This window comes from Bubalus kerabau, chromosome 5 (genome assembly GCF_029407905.1).
Source record: "Bubalus kerabau isolate K-KA32 ecotype Philippines breed swamp buffalo chromosome 5, PCC_UOA_SB_1v2, whole genome shotgun sequence".
In the NCBI taxonomy this organism is placed as follows: domain Eukaryota; kingdom Metazoa; phylum Chordata; class Mammalia; order Artiodactyla; family Bovidae; genus Bubalus; species Bubalus kerabau.
In genome coordinates this window covers 45,606,104-45,626,158 of record NC_073628.1, presented here as the reverse complement: position 1 = coordinate 45,626,158, position 20,055 = coordinate 45,606,104, and the positions used below count along the sequence as shown (strand labels likewise).

The 20,055-nt window shown below is 38.6% G+C and overlaps 1 protein-coding gene and 1 long non-coding RNA gene across 3 annotated transcripts in view; one reads left to right on the top strand and one right to left on the bottom strand.

Moving 5' to 3' along the window:
- The window catches only part of GRM5 (glutamate metabotropic receptor 5), a 655,231-nt gene that overhangs the window by 226,384 nt on the left and 408,792 nt on the right, over window positions 1–20,055 (top strand). Inside the window, exon 3 of the mRNA XM_055581574.1 lies at window positions 19,634–19,883. Within this exon, the coding sequence (XP_055437549.1) occupies window positions 19,634–19,883 (250 nt within the window). The remainder of the gene's footprint in view (window positions 1–19,633; window positions 19,884–20,055) is intronic.
- LOC129652688 (uncharacterized) lies at window positions 7,610–19,776 on the bottom strand. 2 transcript variants are annotated; one of them, XR_008714685.1, is made up of 3 exons: window positions 19,452–19,776; window positions 11,070–11,317; window positions 7,610–8,526 (listed from the first exon to the last, which is right to left on the bottom strand). It is a non-coding gene; the product is annotated as an uncharacterized LOC129652688 (long non-coding RNA). The 2 variants fall into 2 exon arrangements; XR_008714686.1 differs by having other exon boundaries at window positions 11,278–11,317.

Sequence of the window (20,055 nt, the reverse complement as noted above, 5' to 3'; positions counted from 1 at the left end):
AGTTGTTGCATGTGGGGTCTGGTTCCCTGACCAGGGATCAAACCCCAGCACCCCGCACAGCACCTTAGCCATTGGACCAGAAGGAAGTTCGAAAAACCTGGACTTTTTTTTCTTGACTGCACCATGTAGCTTCCTCAACCAGGTGTTGAACCCAGGCCCACGCCAGTGAAAACACTGAGTGCTAACCACTGGACTGCCAGGGAAGCCCTGGAAGACCATCTCCTTATTGTCAAAACCCACTCCTTCTGCAAGGCCCAGCTAAAATTCTGTTTATGGGAAGACATTTTCCTGACATATTCAAACAGAAGTTATATAATCTTCCTCTCTCCACCACCAAAATTTCAACTTTATTGCATTGGATCTTCTTACAAAGAAAGTCTCTATTGTAATCACCATAAGCAAAATGGTTCTTTCAAAGTCCTGGAGTAACTGAAAATATGACAGATATTGGTGAGAAGAATCTTAGAAGATTCTATTGGCATAGTCCAGTGTTGGTGCTGGCAATAGCTCATAGAAATATGCACAGAGAACTGTTAAATTTTCAAGTCTTTTGTTAAGCATGATCATTATTAAACATTAAATTTTATTAAATAAATTATTTTAAAGAAGTAAAATATCAGGAAATTGTAATGAAAAACAAATTAATGCTAATTATTTGACAACATTTTATTGTTTTCTGTACTCTTTCAGCTGTTTACAGCCATAGTATTTATATGGTCAATATACTATATATTGGTATGCTACTATGAATCCATTTCCAGCTCCATATTCAATCACATAATGTTGGTAGATTGAAATTAGTCATAGTGAGAATATTGCTAAAAAATCAAGGCTTGATTTTTATTGTCTACACTTAAGAAAGTAATGAAGAAATTGTTAACAATTCAGATTAAATATTAAGTGTGTCATATTGGTAATAGCAGGATATAAGAATGTAGAAGAATATTATACTTTTTGAAACTGTTTTCCAATTTAGCACAGGAGTTGCTTGTGCCATGGATTGGTGAGCAAAGATCTGATACACAACTTATTTGGTTTCACTTTCATCAAACATCTTAGCACAAAACTTTCAGTCACCATGCATGTCAGAAATACCCTGATTAGTCCATTGTACCATACATTGATTACTGACACAAGATTTTGTCAAAATTCAGTGAAGGCATTTTATAAAAAGAGGATTGTCTATTTTATTATTATTTCTAAATTGTATGCTACATTTATTTTATAATTAGTAAAATTAATATCAAACACACACACCCCTGTAGAGAAGTTGTTGTTAAACATTTACCACCAGATGTCCCTCATATTCTGGGAGTCAAGGAAACTCAATCAAAAGCTATGAAACAGAGATATTTGCAAATAGTATAAATGACTACAGTGTTTTCCCCTTGCCTGTAGAGATGTTATTTAACATACCACTTCAGATCTTGACTTTACTTATTTCTAGACCTTTGTTCTTTATTTTACTCCCAGCCAATGTAGAAACTAAGGGAACATTTCATGCAGAGATAGGCACAGTAGAGGACAGAAACAGTATGGACCTAACAGAATCCAAAGTGGCAAGAATACACAGAAGAACTATTCAAAAAAGATCTTCATGACCCAGATAACGACAATGGTGTGATCACTCACCTAGAGCAGATATCCTGGAGTGTGACTTCAAGTGCATCTTAGAAAGCATCACTACGAACAAAGATAGTGGAGGTGATGGAATTCCAGCTGAGCTATTTCAAATCTTAAAAGATGATGCTGTGAAAGTGCTGCACTCAATATGTCAGCAAATTTGGAAAACTCAGCAGTGGCCACAGAACTGGAAAAGGTCAGTTTTCATTCCAATCCCAAAGAAAGGCAATGCCAAAGCATGCTCAAACTACCACACCTTTGTGCTTATTTCATATGCTAGCAAAGTAATGCTCAAAATTCTCCAAGCTGGGCTTCTACATACTTCCAGATGTTCAAGCTGGATTTAGAAAAGGAAAAGGAACAAAAAATCAAAATGCCACATTCTGTTGGATCATAGAAAAAGCAAGAGAGTTCAGGAAAAACATCTAATTCTGCTTCATTGACTACGCTGAAGTCTTTGACTGTGTAGATCACAACAAACTGTGGAAAATTCTTGAAGAGATGGGAATACCAAAACACATTACCTGCCTCCTGCAAAACCTGTATGCAGGTCAAGAAGCAACAGTTAGAACCAGACATGGAACAATGAACTGGTTCCAATTTGGGAAAGGAGTACTTCAAGGCTGTATATTGTCACCCTGCTTATTTAACCTATATGCAGAGTGCATCATGTGAGATGCCAGGCTGGTTGAAGAACAAGCTGGAATCAGGATTGCTGGTAGAAATATCAATAACCTCAGATATGCTACACTACCCTTATGGCAGGAAGCAGAGAGGAATTAAAGAGTCTCCTGATGAAGGTGAAAGAGAAGAGTGAAAAAGCTGGCTTGAAACTCAACATTCAGAAAACAAAAATCATGATATCCAGTCCCATCACTTCATTAAAATAGATGGGGAAACAGTGGAAACAGTGACAGACTTTATTTTCTTGGGATCCAAAATCACTGTGGATGGTGACCTCAGCCATGAAATTAAAAGATGCTTGCTCCCTGGAACAAAAGCTATGACAAACCTAGACGGTATATTAAAAAGTGGAGACATTATTTTGCCAACAAATGTTCCTTTAGTCTAAGCTATGGTTTTTCCAGTAGTCAAGTATGGATGTGAGAGCTGTACAATAAAAAAGGCTGAGTGTCGAAGAATTCATGCCTTCAAGACTCTTGAGAGTCCCTTGGATAGCAAGGAGATCAAACCAGTCAATCCTAAAGGAAATCAGCCATGAATATTCATTGGAAGGATTGATGCTGAAGCTCCAATACTTTGGCTACCTGATGCGAAGATCCAACTCTTTGGAAAAGACCCTGATACTAGGAAAGATTGAAAGCAGGAGGAGAAGAAGGCCTCAGAATTAGATGGCTGGATGGCATCACCAACTCAATGGACATGAGCTTGAGCTAGCTCTGGAAGATGGTGAAGGACAGGGAAGCCTGGCGTGATGCAGTCCATGGGGTCACAAAGAGTAGGACACAGTTGATTGACTGAACAGCAATATTGCAGTGACCAAGTTTGCAGGACTCAATGTTACTGTACATGGGTATGAGTCAGTAATGTCTTGCTTCCTCTCTCTCTACTTAGGAGTTACCTGCATGTATGCTGTGTGTGTGCTTAGTTACTCAGTCGTGTCTGACTCTTTGAGACCCCATGGACTGTAGCCTGCCAGGATCCTCTGTCCATGGAATTCTTCAGACAAAAGAATACTGGAGTGGGTTGCCATTCCTTTCTTCAGGCGATCTTCCTGACCCAGAGATCGAACCTGGGTCTCTCGCATTGCCTGTGGATTCTTTACTGTCTGAGTCACCAGGGAAGCCCAGGAGTTACCTTATTACCTTGCTAAGACAGCTGGAAACCAATTAATGATAAGAAGGAAGAACATGGGAATCAATGCTCTTTGGAGGCAGTCTGTAACCATTGGCAGTTAAGAGACTGAGGACATACTGTTCTCTCTTCCTCCTCAACACAGCTTTGAGTTGCAGTCTTAATGGCCTCTTGAAAGATGTTCCCATGAAATAAACAATTTAGCAGCCTCAGTTTCCACTCTTGGACTGACTTCCTCTGCTTCCCTGTGTCTCTTGATTTCCCTTAGCCTTGTGTTATGGAGGACCGAGGCTATGGGACTCCTCATAATCGTGTGGGACAGATGGGGAAAAGCTTGATAACATCTGCTTCACCTGAATGAATTAATCCTTTGAAATAGGGTGTAACTAAGCTATTTGCCATGTCAAATATAAAAATTAAAATTACCCAGACATCATTGAAGAGGGAAACAGAAGATGCAAAAGGGATATAGTGTAGGCCTCATCACCTGAGGTGTCCAGTTAGAAGTAATTTTTCCTTCCTTTGGATCCTAACACCTATATCCACCCAGTGTTTTGAACCTTTATTATGGTATATACATGTATATGTATACATATGTACATATGTGCATATCATATTTGAATATGAATATCTTTCATATATATGCAAACATATATAAAATGCCTATCATTATATGTATATGGACATTCTTATACCAACCCCCTCTAATGCTTATTAATATTATATGAACAAAGACTTATGTACCCACCCACCCCCCAGCCCCATATGGTTTTTATTGTTTTATTCATTTCAATAAGTGCTTGGGTATTGACTGAGGTTCCTCTTAAAGTGTTGAATCTGAGGCCAATGGAAACTACCTAAGATCAGGAAACTAGTAAACTGATCAGTCTTCCTCCAGGTATTCCATTTTTTCCCTAGATTAAGCAAGAATTTTAGTGGCATTTGTATTTAAAACCCTGGAGTCAACATACGAATGCTTGAAATTGAGCTTCTTTCTAGAAGAGAGCCAAAATCACAACCTTTATGGACCCAGGCTGGGAGATATTCCCCTTGCTTTAGAACAGATGAAAGTGTTAGTCGCTCAGCCCTGTCTGACTCTTTGCAACCCCATGGACTGTAGCCCGCCAGGCTCCTCTGTCCTGGGACTTCTCCAGGCAAGAATACTGGAGTGGGTTGCCATTTCATTCTCCAGGGGATCTTCCTGACCCAGGTATTGAATCCAGGTCTCCTGCATTGCAGGCAGATTCTTTATTGTCTGAGATATTAGTATTAAAAAAACAAAAACAGAAAAAACAAATAACAGCAACAAAAACAAACAAACAATAGCTAGTGAATCTGATTTACAAGTAAATGTACATTTCTTCCTAACAAGGTTACAATTATTATCAGCAAAAATTATAGTTCTTTTAGAAATGTATATACTGAGTTTTATTTTCTTTGGCTTTATATATGTGGGGAGAATGCATGTCATGTGTCTGGTGAAAAATTATTGCCATTGGTCAACTCACTGAACAAATTGACATGAGTCCATAGAGTAGAAAAATAAAATCTTTATCATACTAAGTGGATCTTATAAAAGGTAGAATATCTCAAAAGATGAACAAATACGTTATTCAGTGTCTGAGAAATGAGGTAGAACAAATAATTGAATGAAGAGTAGTTATATAAGTTACAAAATTTCCCACTTCAATGATGGTAGTTTTCTTAATGTTACTAGACACCTTTCTAGTAACTCTGCTTTAGATAGAATTTTTGACTCTGGAAACATTTACTTTTACAAAGCAAACTTAGCTTAGGAATTACCCTCAAGGCTCAAAATATATATTGAGCAATGGAAAATGAAATGCAGAATGGAATGTATATTGAAAAATGGCAAATGGAATTTGAAATGGAGTAGTCTTGAGAAATGGAAAATTGAAATTTGAGCAAGTAAGTATAAGAAAAATGTGAAGACAGTGTAAGAAAAAGTGAAATTCTCTTTATAATCATTGCAACTTCATAAAACAATGTAGGAGGCAGATTTAAAATCCCACTCTGTGGACCGTATACATATCATATTTTACAGAGACCACATATAATATGGTGGGTGATATGTTGAAGAACAAAATTTCAGACACTATCTCCTCACTCTGTCCGAGGTACAGGTTACTGATTGGTGCTCCCCTTCCTCATAGATCTAAGTCCAACTCTAGCTCTTTTGGATCACAATGAATGCATATTAGTTTCAATACCAGAGATGCTTTGCACAGCTATTCATAGTCAATGCTCAAATAATTTATGAATGGAAAGTCTATGAACCTCGAGGGCATTACTCTAAGTGAAATAAGTCAAGCAGAGAAAAACACAAATACTGTGTGATCTCACTTATTTGTGGAAAAACAAAAAACAACTCATAGACACAAAGAGTAAACTGGGGGTTGCCCATGGCTGGGTGAGGAGGGGAAACGGGGAGATGTTGGTCAAGATACAAACTTTATCTTATAAGATGAATAAGTTCCCAGAATATAATATGCAGTATAGTGACTGCAGTTATCAATGTGGTATTGTACACGTGAAAGTTGCTAAGAGACTAGATCTTTTGGTGAGATAAATATTCTCACCAAAAAAAAAAAAAATTCCTGGTAAATATATGAAGTGACAGATATGTTAACTAACCTTATTGTGGTAGTCATTTCGCATTAAATACATATATAGAATCATCATGTTCACACCTTAAAGACTTAGACAGTGTTATCTGACTGAACTGACTGACTGATATGTCATTTATATCTCTATAAAGCTGGTGGAAAACTCAATACTCATTTTCCAAAATGCATTTATTCAGCACATACTTAAGGCTGCCAAGGCTCTGGAGAAAAATGGGTAATTAAGATGTAATCCTTTTTGGTCAATAACTCACAGCATGTTAGAAAGTCAAACAAATATATAATTTCAATAAAACGTGAAAAATCTTGTGACATTGAAGTGGGGGTCAGCAATGAAGGCATAGTGAAAGGGAAAGTGTTAGATGCTCAGTTGTGTCTTACTCTTTGTGACCCCATTGAGGCATCAGTTCAGTTCAGTCATTCAGTCATGTCCAACTCTGCAACCCCATGGACTACAGCACGCCAAGCTTCCCTGTCCATCACCAACTCCTGGAGCCTACTCAAATTCATGTTCATCACATCAGTGATGCCATCCAACCATCTCATCCTCTGTTGTCCCCTTCTCCTCCCGCCTTCAGTCTTTCCCAGCATCAGGGTCTTTCAGTTCAGTTCAGTTCAGTTCAGTTGCTCAGTCGTATCCGACTCTTTGCAACCCCATGAATCGCAGCACACCAGGCCTCCCTGTCCATCACCATCTCCCAGAGTTCACTCAAACTCACATCCATCGAGTTTGTGATGCCATCCAGCCATCTCATCTTCTGTCGTCCCCTCTTCCTCCTGCTCCCAATCCCTCCCAGCATCAGAGTCTTTTCCAATGAGTCAACTCTTTGCATGAGGTGGCCAAAGTACTGGAGTTTCAGCTTTAGCATCATTCTTTCCAAAGAACGCCCAGGGCTGATCTCCTTCAGAATGGATTGGTTGGATCTCCTTGCAGTCCAAGGGACTCTCAAGAGTCTTCTCCAACACCACAGTTCAAAAGCATCAATTCTTCAGCACTCAGCTTTCTTCACAGTCCAACTCTTGCATCCGTACATGACCACTGGAAAAACCATAGCTTTGACTAGATGGACCTTTGTTGGCAAAGTAATGTCTCTGCTTTTCAATATGCTATCTAGGTTGGTCATAATGGAGGTTATTTATTTTGAATTGAAGCGCTCGAGAATTCTGTCCCTTTCAGCTGAGTGTTGAAGTATGAGCAGGAATTAAACAGAGGAATTTTGCAATAACAAGGAGTGTTGTGAAATTAGAGATAGGAGAAAGCATGGTGTATTTGGTGGTCTATATATTTTTGGTATGGCTGAAATATGTGTGTATACATAAAGAAAGAAAAGCAATAAGACTGGAGAAAAAGGCTAGATGCTAGATAATAAAAACTCCTGGATGTCATAGAGTATCCTAAGAAATTTAGATTCTACACTAAAATTATAGGATATAAATCTCTTTATATACATAATTCATTCCTCTCTAATAAAGATAATAATGCTAGCCATGTGTATGGTTTTAAGAAAAGGTAAAAAGAAGTGAAATTAATGTCTAAACCGTATTTTATTTAACTGAATACATCCAAAAATTTATCATTTCAACATGTAATCAATATTATGTTTTACATTGTCTTTTTTTTTGAAATCTATTTTGTTTTTTCTGTGAAATCTATTTTGTTTTATGCTGAAAGTGCCTCAGTGTGAATTAGCTATTTGTCAAATGCTTATTTGCCACATGTGGCCAGTGGCAACGATATTGGACAGCAAAGATCTCAACTTGAGAGGACAGTCACCAGGGCCATAATCCCAGAACCCAGCATGGTTGACGCCCTCCTGAATGGAGCTTAGAATTTAGCAACAGCAACAGCAGCAGCAGCACAGCCATTACACAACACTTCAGTTCTTTCTACTCATTTCTGAATCCTGCCATGAATGATGGTGCAGACAGACATTTCCAAACTGAGCTCCTCCTCTCAGTACCGTAGGAGTCACTGAGTCCTTCCAGAGGGGACTGGCAGCCACAGAACCCACACAGGACAGATCTGCACTGAAGAAGGTGGTGGCAGGCCAGGGAGCTGCTGTCAAAGAAGTTTCTTCTTTTCAGCAAAGGCTGTCAAGCTTGAACAGATTTGGCTGTGCTGCAGAGAATTTTCTGCCTTCATCTGGCGATGGGAGAATTTCTGGGTTGTCATTAGATCCAGTTAGAACTGAGGATCAGAGGTGGCTAGTGAGCTAAAACAGAGGCACAGTGAATAGCTCACCAACCCGCCCAACCCACTGACACACAGTTCCGTATAGAGACGTGTCCTTTCTGTGGAAATGGAATCACCCTTAATGAGACATGCACTGCAGGTTTCAGCTGGGAAGTTGACAGCTTACAAGGAAAGCAGAAGGCAGTTGAGTTCTGCAGGGTTACAGTGGGAATCTGGGTCATAGCTTCTGTCTCAACTTTTCATTTTCCTCTGGGAAGAATAGCCAGGAAAAAGAACAAAGGCAAAAACAGTTATTTTTTTCAGAAGATTAATAAATTGATATGTTTTCACTTTCAAATCTCAGTTTAAGTTATACTAACAAGATAACTGGGGCTTCCCTGGTGGCTTAGTGGAAAAGATCTGCCTACTAATGCAGGAGACTTGGGTTCGATCCCTGCAGAAGGAAATGGCAACCCACTCCGGTATTCTTGCGTGGAGAACCTCATGGACAGAGCAGCCTGGTGGGCTACAGTCCGTGGGGTAGCAAAAGAGTCAAGACAGCACGGTGACTAAAACAACAGCGGCAGCAGCAGCAAGGTAACAATTAAAATACTGTATCCCTTTTAACGTCAGAACCAGGTTTTTCTGTTCCCACTGTGCCGCTGAAGTCCTTCCTTCCTCTGCAATGAAGATTTAGTTAAGTATTTAATAATAAGTGTGATGGCGTGTCTATTTCCAGAAGCCTCTTCTTATTTTCCAGCCCTTTTCTATAGAAAAACTATAGTTAACCACTGTATATTTTGTAGGAAGACTCTTGATATTTAAACATCAATTCTCTGTAATGATGTGGATTGGGTCATTTAGTACTAAATAATACATGTCTATAATATTTCTAGAAATTGGGCAAAAGAACTCTGTTTGTTAAATAACATGTTTGCTGAGATGAATTCTATTTGGTAGTATCTCAAATTGGATTCAGATGAAACACTTTGTGGTGGGTGAATGCCTTTGGAAGAGCCGCCGAACAAAATTGAGTGATTCTCTCTCAGGGCTTTAAGGGCAATAATGTACTAAAGGAAAGGAGCATGACTTTGAAATTTAACAGATGAACAGTGAAATTCGAGCTCTTCTACTCACTAGATATCAATTATTTGGCAAATTATTTCAGCATAAATGCTCTGTTATATAAATGTGGGAAATAATAGCTACCTCATAGGATTGGTTTGGAGAAGGCAATGGCACCCCAGTACTCTTGCCTGGAAAATCCCATGGATGGAGGAGCCTGGTAAGCTGCAGTCCATGGGGTCGCTAAGAGTCGGATACCACTGAGTGACTTTACTTTCACTTTTCACTTTCATGCATTGGAGAAGGAAATGGCAACCCACTCCAGTGTTCTTGTCTGGAGAATCCCAGGGGCAGCAGAGCCTGGTGGGCTGCTGTCTATGGGGTCGCAAGAGTTGGACACGACTGAAGTGACTTAGCAGCATAGGATTGGTTGGTTTAAATAATAGCAGTAGGAGTTCTTATTACTAGTTTAATTTGAAGTGACCAGTGCAGTGTTTGGTACATACTATTAACCTTTTATCAGCTAATTCCACAGGATCTAGGTAAATGTTGTTGATAATGATGATTAAAACTGTCATGAGTAATTACTTTGCCCCATGTTCTGGTCTAATAACTTTCCCTAAGGTGCCCTGTGGGCTTCCCAGGTGACGCTAGTAGTAAAGAATCAGCCCATCAAGGCAGGAGATGCAGGAGACGTGGGTTTGCTCCCTAGGTCAGGAAGATCCCCTGGAGTAGGAAATGGCAACCCACTCCAGTATCCTTGCCTGGAAAATTCCATGGACCAGAAGCCTGGTAGTCTGCAGTCCATGGAGCTGCAAAGAGTCAGACATGACTGAACAGCCTAGCACACACACACACACACAAGGTACCCATATCTAGAAATAAAATCCGTCCTTGGGCTTCCACATTCTCTTCCTATTGTCATCATACTTCTTAGCTTTTCTTCACTGCCAAGCATCTCTCAAAAAAGTTGTATAAATATATTGTCTTCACTCTCTGACTCCCATTTACTCACAGTCTACTCCTTTATGGCTTTGGCTGTGTTGCCAAAATCAGTGGATTTTTTCCACTATGCATCTCATTTTAGTAGTCACACTGTTAATGTCCAGAAGAAAATAAAACACTCTGTTATCTTCATTCCCATAGCCATACATTCTCTTGGTTCCTTCTCCGTTATCTTTGATAGCTTTGTCTTTTCAGTTAATGCATAAATATTTGAATTCTTTAGGATGTAAGCAGAGCTCTTTTCCTTTCGCATCCTACATGTTCATCTATTACTGTTGCTGTCCATATTCTGATGATCTCAAATACTTCCAATTTTAACTTTTCTTTTCTGAGCCAGAATGTCATTCAATTTCCAATTTGGCATTTCTACTTGGCAGAAATTTTAAAATAAATCTAAAATAAATTCTAAAACTTGATACTTTTTCTAACTTTGATTCTCTTTCAGTTTTGGCTATCTCAGTTCAACTCAGTTGTGTGAACTAGAGTTACTGGAAGAGCTAGTTATCATAATTTTTTATTCCAACCCCCAGCAACCCACATTACAGAACCACAGATGGCACTCATACTGGCTATAATTTAATTGACCTGTTGGCACCCCACACCAGTACTCTTGCCTGGAAAATCCCATGGACAGAGGAGCCTGGTAGGCTGCAGTCCATGGGGTCGCAAAGAGTCAGACACAACTGTGAGACTTCACTTTCACTTTTCACTTTCATGCATTGGAGAAGGAAATGGCAACTCACTCCAGTGTTCTTGCCTGGAGAATCCCAGGGACGGGGGAGCCTGGTGGGCTGCCATCTATGGGGTCGCACAGAGTCGGACACGACTGAAGCGACTTAGCAGCAGCAGCAGCAGTGTGATTTTTACACAAGTCAGCTCCCATATATTTTTATTTCATTTATTTGATTTCATGACATCTGCCATGTATGGATTTGTATGGTCAACTTGTACCTTTGTTCTGAAGATCAAATTTCTTTTTCTAGCACCATGCCTGGTAGCAAAAAAAAAAAAAAAAAAAAAAAAAAACAGTTCAGCAACACATTATACCACTCAGCAATGCACTTGGCACATACTTTTCTGACAAATTCTAATATCCCTGGTTAGGATTCCATAATTATTATTTCTGTGTGTATTTCAAAATCCAAATTACTGTTATGCTATACTAGCTTTATTTTTCTGAATTATCTATTGGAGTATTGCTCAAATGTTGCTTATATACTCCTTGCCTGGTATAATGTCTCCAGTGAGTTTGCAGAATGAAATCCTTCTAGTAAGTTTAAAAATAAAATAAAATTTAAAATTAAAAAAAAAAAATCTTGGATGAAATTCAATAATGTCCTGCCTCACCGTGAATAATCTGCTCTGTGGGTCATGTCATAGACAGACTCCAGGGTAAGATTTTAAATAAATGGCCCAAGCTTGGAAATCTGTTAGCAAAGGTTTTCACGACAAAGGCATTTGCCATCGTTTGTGGAGTCTTATGAGAGTATGTGTTGCGTTGTTTTGTTCTGAGGAGAGAAACATCTGCCTTGAAGAACTGTATTGTTTTGTGCCGGGAAGTGAATAGACACCAGTGAGTCAGTAGAGAGTTTGGAATTGCTCTACTCATTGTGCATATGGCTGTAATGGGGAAGGACACACATTTCTGAAAGGGGGAACGACTTCAAAAGAGATGGTGATGAAATGAGAAGAGGTGTTTGTCTCTCTGGCTTTTCTCGCTCCCGGTTGTTTAATTAACCACGAGCTTAACCAAGACACAGCCCACTCAATATGGGCAGTTTTGTCTAGGATCACTTGATGAATGCTTATGGCCCCGTGAACGGCCGGGAAGTGGTGATTAGGCACTCACTGATTAATCCTGCCCACACGTATTTTGGGGGTTGGTATTGTGCCAGGCAGTAACTCCCATGAAAAATGGCAGCGTTTTCCTTCACCAGTAGTTGCCAACAAAATATGCTGTTTATAATAGCAACAGGAAATCAGGAGTAAAAACCACTTGGAATGTATTTATAAATTATTATTTATATTGAGAATCTTAATTTCCTTTTGGAAAAAAAAGATAATTTGTGTCAAATAAAAGGGGGAAAAAATCTCTTAATGTGGAAGTCCAAGCTCAGTATTTTTTTAAAGTGAATTACATTTCCTTTTCTGAAAGACTAGATTTACATGTTTTGAAATAAAATTATTTGTCTCTGGCGGCACTGGGTCTTTGAGGGCTTTCTCTGGTTGCGGGCAGCAGAGGTTGCGCTCTAGTCGCAGTGAGTTACTCGTTACTCTGGAGCTTGCAGGTGTCAGTAACTATGGTGCCCAGGCCTTGCCGTTCCCCCATATGTGGGATCTAACCTGACCAGGCATTGAACCCACATCCCCTGCATTGGCAGTCGGATTCTTAACCACTGGACTCACCAGGGAAGTCCAGTTTTTACATTTTTTTAGCATCCACTTGATGATTATATTTGAACAAATAAATTTACTCTTCCAAAATTTTATCTTTGTGTTCAAAATATCCCTGAGTAGGACTTTCTTGGCAGTCCAGTGATTAAGACTCTGTGCTTCTAATGCAAAGGGCATGCACATATTTCATCTCTGATTGGAAACTAAGGTCCTCCATGGGGAAGTGAGATCCCACATGCTGCACGGTACAGTCACCCCCCCAACTGAAAAAAAAATGAAGGAAATACAATTATAAACTTTTCCAGCAATTACAAATAGCAAAAATTATGCACTTCATAATTATGCTCTATAAAATAGAGCAATAGGCTCCAATGTGTTAATATCTAGAGTCTACCATGTGCCTAGTATTATACCTGTATGTAATTAATTAACTAATATTTGTCAAATGAATATCTAGGTTATACTATCCCTCTAGGGAGATCCTTGGAAAGCATGATGGAGCAGGTCAGTTTTATCCCACAAGCATTTGCTGGATGGCACTAGGGAGATGTGGTCTACATCTTAAGTTACACCCTGGGCAGTTGAGTTGGAACAGAAAGAATTCAACATAGAGAAGTGGTAAGATTTCAACATAGAGAAATGGGAAATAGGTATTCCAGGTAGAAAGAGCATCATGAATAAAACTAAATAAGTGGGAAGATGTGGGGTATGTTCCATATGAAGGAACATAAGAAGTAAGACCCCCAAAATGAAAGATAGGAGATGATAAGAGGTTATGCTACCAAGTAAGTAATATTGAAGGTCTGATTATGGTGGGAGAAGTAAAAGTACAACGGAAAAAAGGAAACAACTGTTAGAGAAAATTATTTGTGTCTCTTTAGTATGATTCTATTAGTTTAACTTTTATTCTTATGATCAGTTTCTCTAATACACACAGATTTATGATTTGAATCATACCTCCAATGGACATTTTGCCAGAAAAAAAACTCATTTACCAGATACAGCTTATCAATGGCTCCGTACTTTATTATCTGTCCCCAAGTATGTTTGAGCCACAGCAGCACAGTCTTTACTAATAGTGAATTGGTGCCTCCTGAAATAGTAGTCATCTGTGGCTGTGCATTGCATACTAAAGGATTGTTCCATGCCTATGCCTTTAAACACAAATTTAAAATAAATAATCTCTCTTAGGTTAAAAGAAAGATTTAAAGTCATTCTTTAGCAAGTCTTGTTTTCACTGTGTACTTTATACAAATGGAGGCAGATGCTTCCAGACCCTTCCTGAAACAGTACAGGTCAAACAGTACTGGTGAAAGCATCTAGCTTTAAATGACAGTCAAGGGTGAAATATTAGAAGCTCTTATTATCTGAATATCGAAGCCATCGGGAAATAATCTAGATGTTTTGACTGTGGTACAGTTCTGTCCGTCAGGTTTTTAGTGGAATAATATATAATCATTCAGTAGCATGATACATTCTAGACACAACCATTGCAGTTCTGATTTCAGGTAGGATAGTTAATTGTACAAATATTTTCATCTGGAAGATTTCCTTTTAATGTTGATAACTTTGTATCTGCTCATTCATTCACTTATTTTTTTTTTATTCTGCTTGTGCAAGCTATCTTCCAGGCCCCTTTAAGGACTTAAGAATACAAAAGAGAATAATATACATGTCCTGAAGGTATATAGTCTTATTGGAGCAAAGACAAATAAAACCAATTCTCTATTGGAACACTGAATGACAAATGTATGCAGGGATACATAGGTTGGGAAGAGTTTGCAGAAAAATTCCTTGAGCTTAATATTAAAGTAAGCAGATATCAACAATAAGTAGAGGTCATTTGACAGGAAGGAGACAAATTAACTGGACTTCTCTATTTTAATTTAGATGTATAACATCTTGTGGAAACCATCTCAATTGTAAAGTTTTTCTGGCATACTAGAAATGAAATGCCTCATTTGATTTTAAGTAGAGTATCTGCTCTTAGAATAAATGTGAATTAAGCATTCTGCTGTGGCTTCAGGATTGTTATCTTTCTTGATATAAGAAAAAGAATAACCTTGATCCTATTTTACATTTTCATTCATTAGGTTCTCATTCTGTGGTTGAAATGGAAAAAAATGCACGCGAATTAAAGTTTTGAAAAACAATGTAGCAAAATCTAACTGATGTGATAGAAACATTGAACCAAAACAAAATGATATCTAAGCAGTTGTTTGAGATAACATTTGATTCAGATCAATTTTGCTTTGTAATAATACTGTTTACAAAATTAGCTTCCCCAAAATTTCTCAAGTTATTTTTATTACTGAGATTGTTTTGTAATAATTTCATGAGTGTCTCTTATCAGAAATAAGCCAGGATATCTAAAAGTTATAATTAATCTTAACAATTTTATGTTGGAATCAAGGAAATTATAGGAAAATTTTATCCTATCAGCAGGCTGATTTTCTTTATTCAGTGATATTCACTTGGCATTCCATTTAAAACTGCCCATATCTACTCTCCAATTTCAGTAACTTTTAAGTATGTTATTTAAATTTTTTCATCGAACTTGTACTTTTATATTTTTCAAAATCATATTGTTGAGAATGGCTTAAAGTAAGAAAGAAAATTTTAGGGTTTTTTTTTTTCTGTTTTTTCACCTTCATATTTCTAAGCACTATGAATATATGCTTGCTTTTTTAAAGCCTACTTTTTAATTTATGGAAAATACACATCTCTTGTTGTTGTTCTTCAGTCACTAAGTCATGTCTGACTCTTTGTGACCCCATGGGAGGGAACAAGCCAGGCTTCCCTGTCCTTCACTGTCTCCTGGAAATTGCTCAGACTCATGTCCATTGCATCGGTGATGCCATCCAACCATCTCATCCTCTGTCATCCCCTTCTCCTCCTGCCCTCAGTCTTTCCCAGTATCAAGGTATTTTCCAATGAGTCCATTCTTTGCATCAGGTGGCCAAAGTACTGGAGCTTCAGCATAAGACATCTCTTAATTCACATATATTATTTCATCTTAGTATAATTGTATTATTAATCTCATATATTAAGATTCAGATAATTCTGTTAATCATCTTTCTTTTGTTCTCTGGGTATCTTCACTTCCAAATACTGAGTGGAGTATTTTAATACCCTTCCCTTTCTGGTCAGTTCTCCCTACTTCCACAGCTCAACCTATAATCTTTCTCCTTAATTTTCAATGGAAAGATTGCTTACATAGTATTTTCTATTACATAATAAGTTTTCTAGCTTGTGTAGTGTTGAAGCTGAAACTCCAATACTTTGGCCACCTGATTTGAAGAACTGACTCATTTGAAAAGACCCTAATGCTGGGAAAGATTGAGGGTGGGAGGAGAAGGGGATGACACAGGATGAGATGGTTGGATGGCATCACCGACTCGATGGACATGAGTTTGAGCAAGCTCCGGGAGTGGTGATGGACAGTGAGGCCCGGCGTGCTGCAGTCCATGGGGTCACAAAGAGCTGGACATGACTGAGCGACTGAACTGAATTGAACTGAACTTCGTGTATGTGTGGATTTATACAGTTGAAAGATCAATAACTGATATTTGAATCATTGCAACTATAATGTGGACTGAGAGTAAACTGGACTATGATTACATTTTATTCTCATAGTTCCCAGCCACAGGGCCTCTGCTACTTGAAGAAGAGTGTCACATGGATTCTTTCTTCCTTTAACCAGTGGCTTGAAATGAAGCCACAGACTAGTTTCTTATTTTACACCACATCTTCCTTTCTCCATCACCTTTGTTTCATTCTGTACCCTGCTTGAAATCAATTTCATTTTCTTCAAGAAGCCTATGAAAGTTTTTAGTTTCTCCTTTATTTTAAAATATACAATTCTAAAATATAGTCATTATATCAACTGCTGAAAAATCTAAACACTTAAAGCTTTCCAATTTTACTGGAGCACATACTCCCATTTTTTAATTCCCAGCTTACAGGAGGTTTCTTTTATGAACTTAAAATTAGTATTCTGCAGAATTTTTATGTTAAACATACATTACAACTCTTTTCTATTTTAATTTTAAAGAATACTGCTTGGACTTTGCCCTGAGAAAATCATATTTCCCTCACTAGTTTAAGCTTATTTTTTAGTCTAATATTCAGGATTAATGCCATTTGCTCCATGATTCATTTTAGTTGCTCCAAGAGAGAGTATCTTTACTAGAATATTCTTTATAACCCCAATGTATGCAATTACTGGGGCTTCCCTGGTGGTTCAGGGTCAAGAATCTGCCTGCAGTGTAGGAGCCACAAGAGACAAGGGTTTGATCCCTGAGTCAGGAATATCCCCTGGAGGAGGAAATGGGAACCCACTCTGGTATTCTTGCCTGGAGAAGCCCCATGGACAGAGGAGCCTGGCAGGATGCAGTCCATAGGATCTGAAAGAATCAGACACGACTGAAGTGATTCGGCACACCTGAAGTGTTATTAGGTCCAGGCTGCCTATAAAGTATTTTGTTGTTGTTTAATTGTTAAGTCATGACCTGCTCTTTTGCAACCCTCTGGACTGTGGCCTGCCAGTCTCCTCTGTCCATGGGATTTCTCAGGAAAGAATACTAGAGTGGGTTGCCATTTCCTTCCCCAGGGTATGTTTCCAACCCAGGGATAGAACCAGCATCTCCTGTATAGCAGGCAGATTTTTTACCACTGAGCCACCAAAGAAGCCCATAGATATTTTACATTAATAAATTATGATATGCAAAAGCCCATATATTAGGCAGTGTTGTTTGTGATTTTCAGGTGATAAAACTGAGACTTAGAAATGATAAAAGCTAAATTAGAACCCAGACCTAATAACAAAGTTCTCTCTTACAAGCTGCTTCTATATAACTTACTGTATAAACACACAATGTTTAAACAAGGCTGTTAGAAGGCATGCTAAAGATTATTACTTTGTAAAGGTATTTTTTCTATTTAACTATGAATATATTGAGAATTTTCATCATTGCCATCACAATCATTATGCACTAATATCAAATTACTTTTGCAAATCTTCCAGCATTAATGTAACCATCAAGTGCAAGACAGTCAATTGAAAAGTAGAGCTGGCTAAAAATGATCAGAAAAAAATAGATTACTCAGGTTAGTGTAAGACTGATAATGTAGCCCCCTCGGCACATTTTTCAGGAAGAGCCCTTTAAACTTTGTTAATTGAAAAATAACTAAATTGCCTACTTGCCATCATCATAGAGGCTTCTTCTTGCTTTACTTCTGAAGAAGGAAACATGCAGATGGTCTACTAGTGTTTGTTGGCTGGGGCTCAAGCTGCTATAAAGGGTCTAGCTCTGCTTTAGCTCTTTACAGTTTGTTCATAAAGATGAAACTTCACAAAAACCCACCCTCAATGTCTGAGGCTCCTATGTGCTGTGTGCTTAGCTGCTGTGATGGAGCACACTCAGGGCTGGGAGGGAGAAGATAGGTGTTCAAACCCAGACTCTGCCATCTACCCGCTAATTGCAAGCTCCAGTTGCATCAGCTGCAAAAGGAAGATAATAGGACCTTTATCACAGAGTTGATGTAAGGAGCATTGAGCTCAAATGTATGAACTAACTTTCCATACATCAAAATGTTACAGGGCATAGTTATTTACGAGTTCTCTCTCTTATCGTCTTATCGTGAAATGTGTGCAGTTGAATGACTCGTTAGTCATTTATTCCTTTGAGATCAACCCCTCCTGGTGAAATTCCATCTCCTGACTGCTAGGCCATTTCCATCCACAGCTTGGTCCCACAGCTCAGTTGTCTTGTAATTGTCTCCTGTATTTTTCAAATTAATCGCCCTTTCCCACCTTAACTTTTGAAAGCTCATAAAATGAACCTGTCATGATTTATAGGGCCTCAAAAGGCTCCAAAAATATCTAAAATTGAAGCATCATGACCTTTAAATTGGAAAGAGGAATGCAGATATAATTGGGCTTCCGAGTCTCCTAAAAGTCAATGGTAGAAGAGTGGAGGGGGTAGAATCTTCAGTCTTAGACAGATCTGTGAATAGAATGCAGCTTTCCGCCTCTGGGGATAGTAACTCTGGACAACTGTAAACCTAACTGCCTCATCTGTTTTCTTATCTGTGGAAGGAGGTCATAATATATGTCTAAATATATTATTCTGAAAGTTAAATGAGGTCACATATATCTTCATATACCTCCTGGCCGATAAGTAGCCGTCAATCTTGATCCCCATGTTCCATAATTTTAAAAGATCGCCATGAGTCCTTAACCCCAGAACTTTGCTAAATACTTTGGAATTATTCCCCCCGAATCAGTAACTTTCCAATGGTATATAAAACTTGCAAATATTTTAAATGCGCTTATACTTTTATCTGTGACAAGACTAAAATCTCAGTCAAGGATCTGGAATTTTCACTTGCAGTAAAACCATAAACTATCATGATTAGTAATAAAATATATGCATAATAGTCTGTAAAATATGACAGTAAGATATTTTTACATCTATTCTACATAAAGTATATGTTTTGCATCTGTATATTATGGCTTTAAACACAAAAATCTGAATCAGTGGGGTGAGAGGATCATCTAATGAGAAACAGAGATGAGAAAGTGAGACAGAATGAAAAAACAGGTAAATATTTTCTATCATCTCACACTAGAGTATAAGCTTTTTGGAATCAAAGGAGGAGCCAGATTGCTAGTACTGTTTGTGATATTCTCTCAGTGGAAAAGTTTTAAAAGATCAGTGTGTACATACCTACTGTAGTTTGACTGTATATTGTCCAAATAAGCAGATCAGTGAAAGAACAAAATCTCATTCATGTCTTCAAGTGCCAAATCCAACACTCCAAGGGGACCTGCACACTCCTGGCCCCACCGCATTCCAGCTCTACCCAGTGACTCCAACACTCTCCCCTCTGCTTCTCTGTTTCCCTACAGGCAACTATGGAGAAAGTGGGATGGAAGCTTTCAAAGATATGTCAGCCAAGGAAGGGATTTGCATCGCTCATTCTTACAAAATCTATAGCAATGCGGGGGAGCAGAGCTTCGATAAACTGCTCAAGAAGCTCACGAGTCACTTGCCCAAGGCGCGGGTGGTAGCCTGCTTCTGCGAGGGCATGACGGTGAGAGGGCTGCTGATGGCCATGCGGCGCCTGGGGCTGGCTGGAGAGTTCCTGCTTCTGGGCAGGTAAGTGCCGAGGAGACAGTTCACTTGCAGGTAATAATGTCAGGGATTTGGCAGCTTCAGAGGGTATCTTTTGCTTTGGAAGCTTAATCTGTTGTAGTGCAAGTAGAGCTTAAAAATCATTAACACCAGAGCCTGGAAATAATCACAGAAAATAAGTAGATAGGCCACGAGC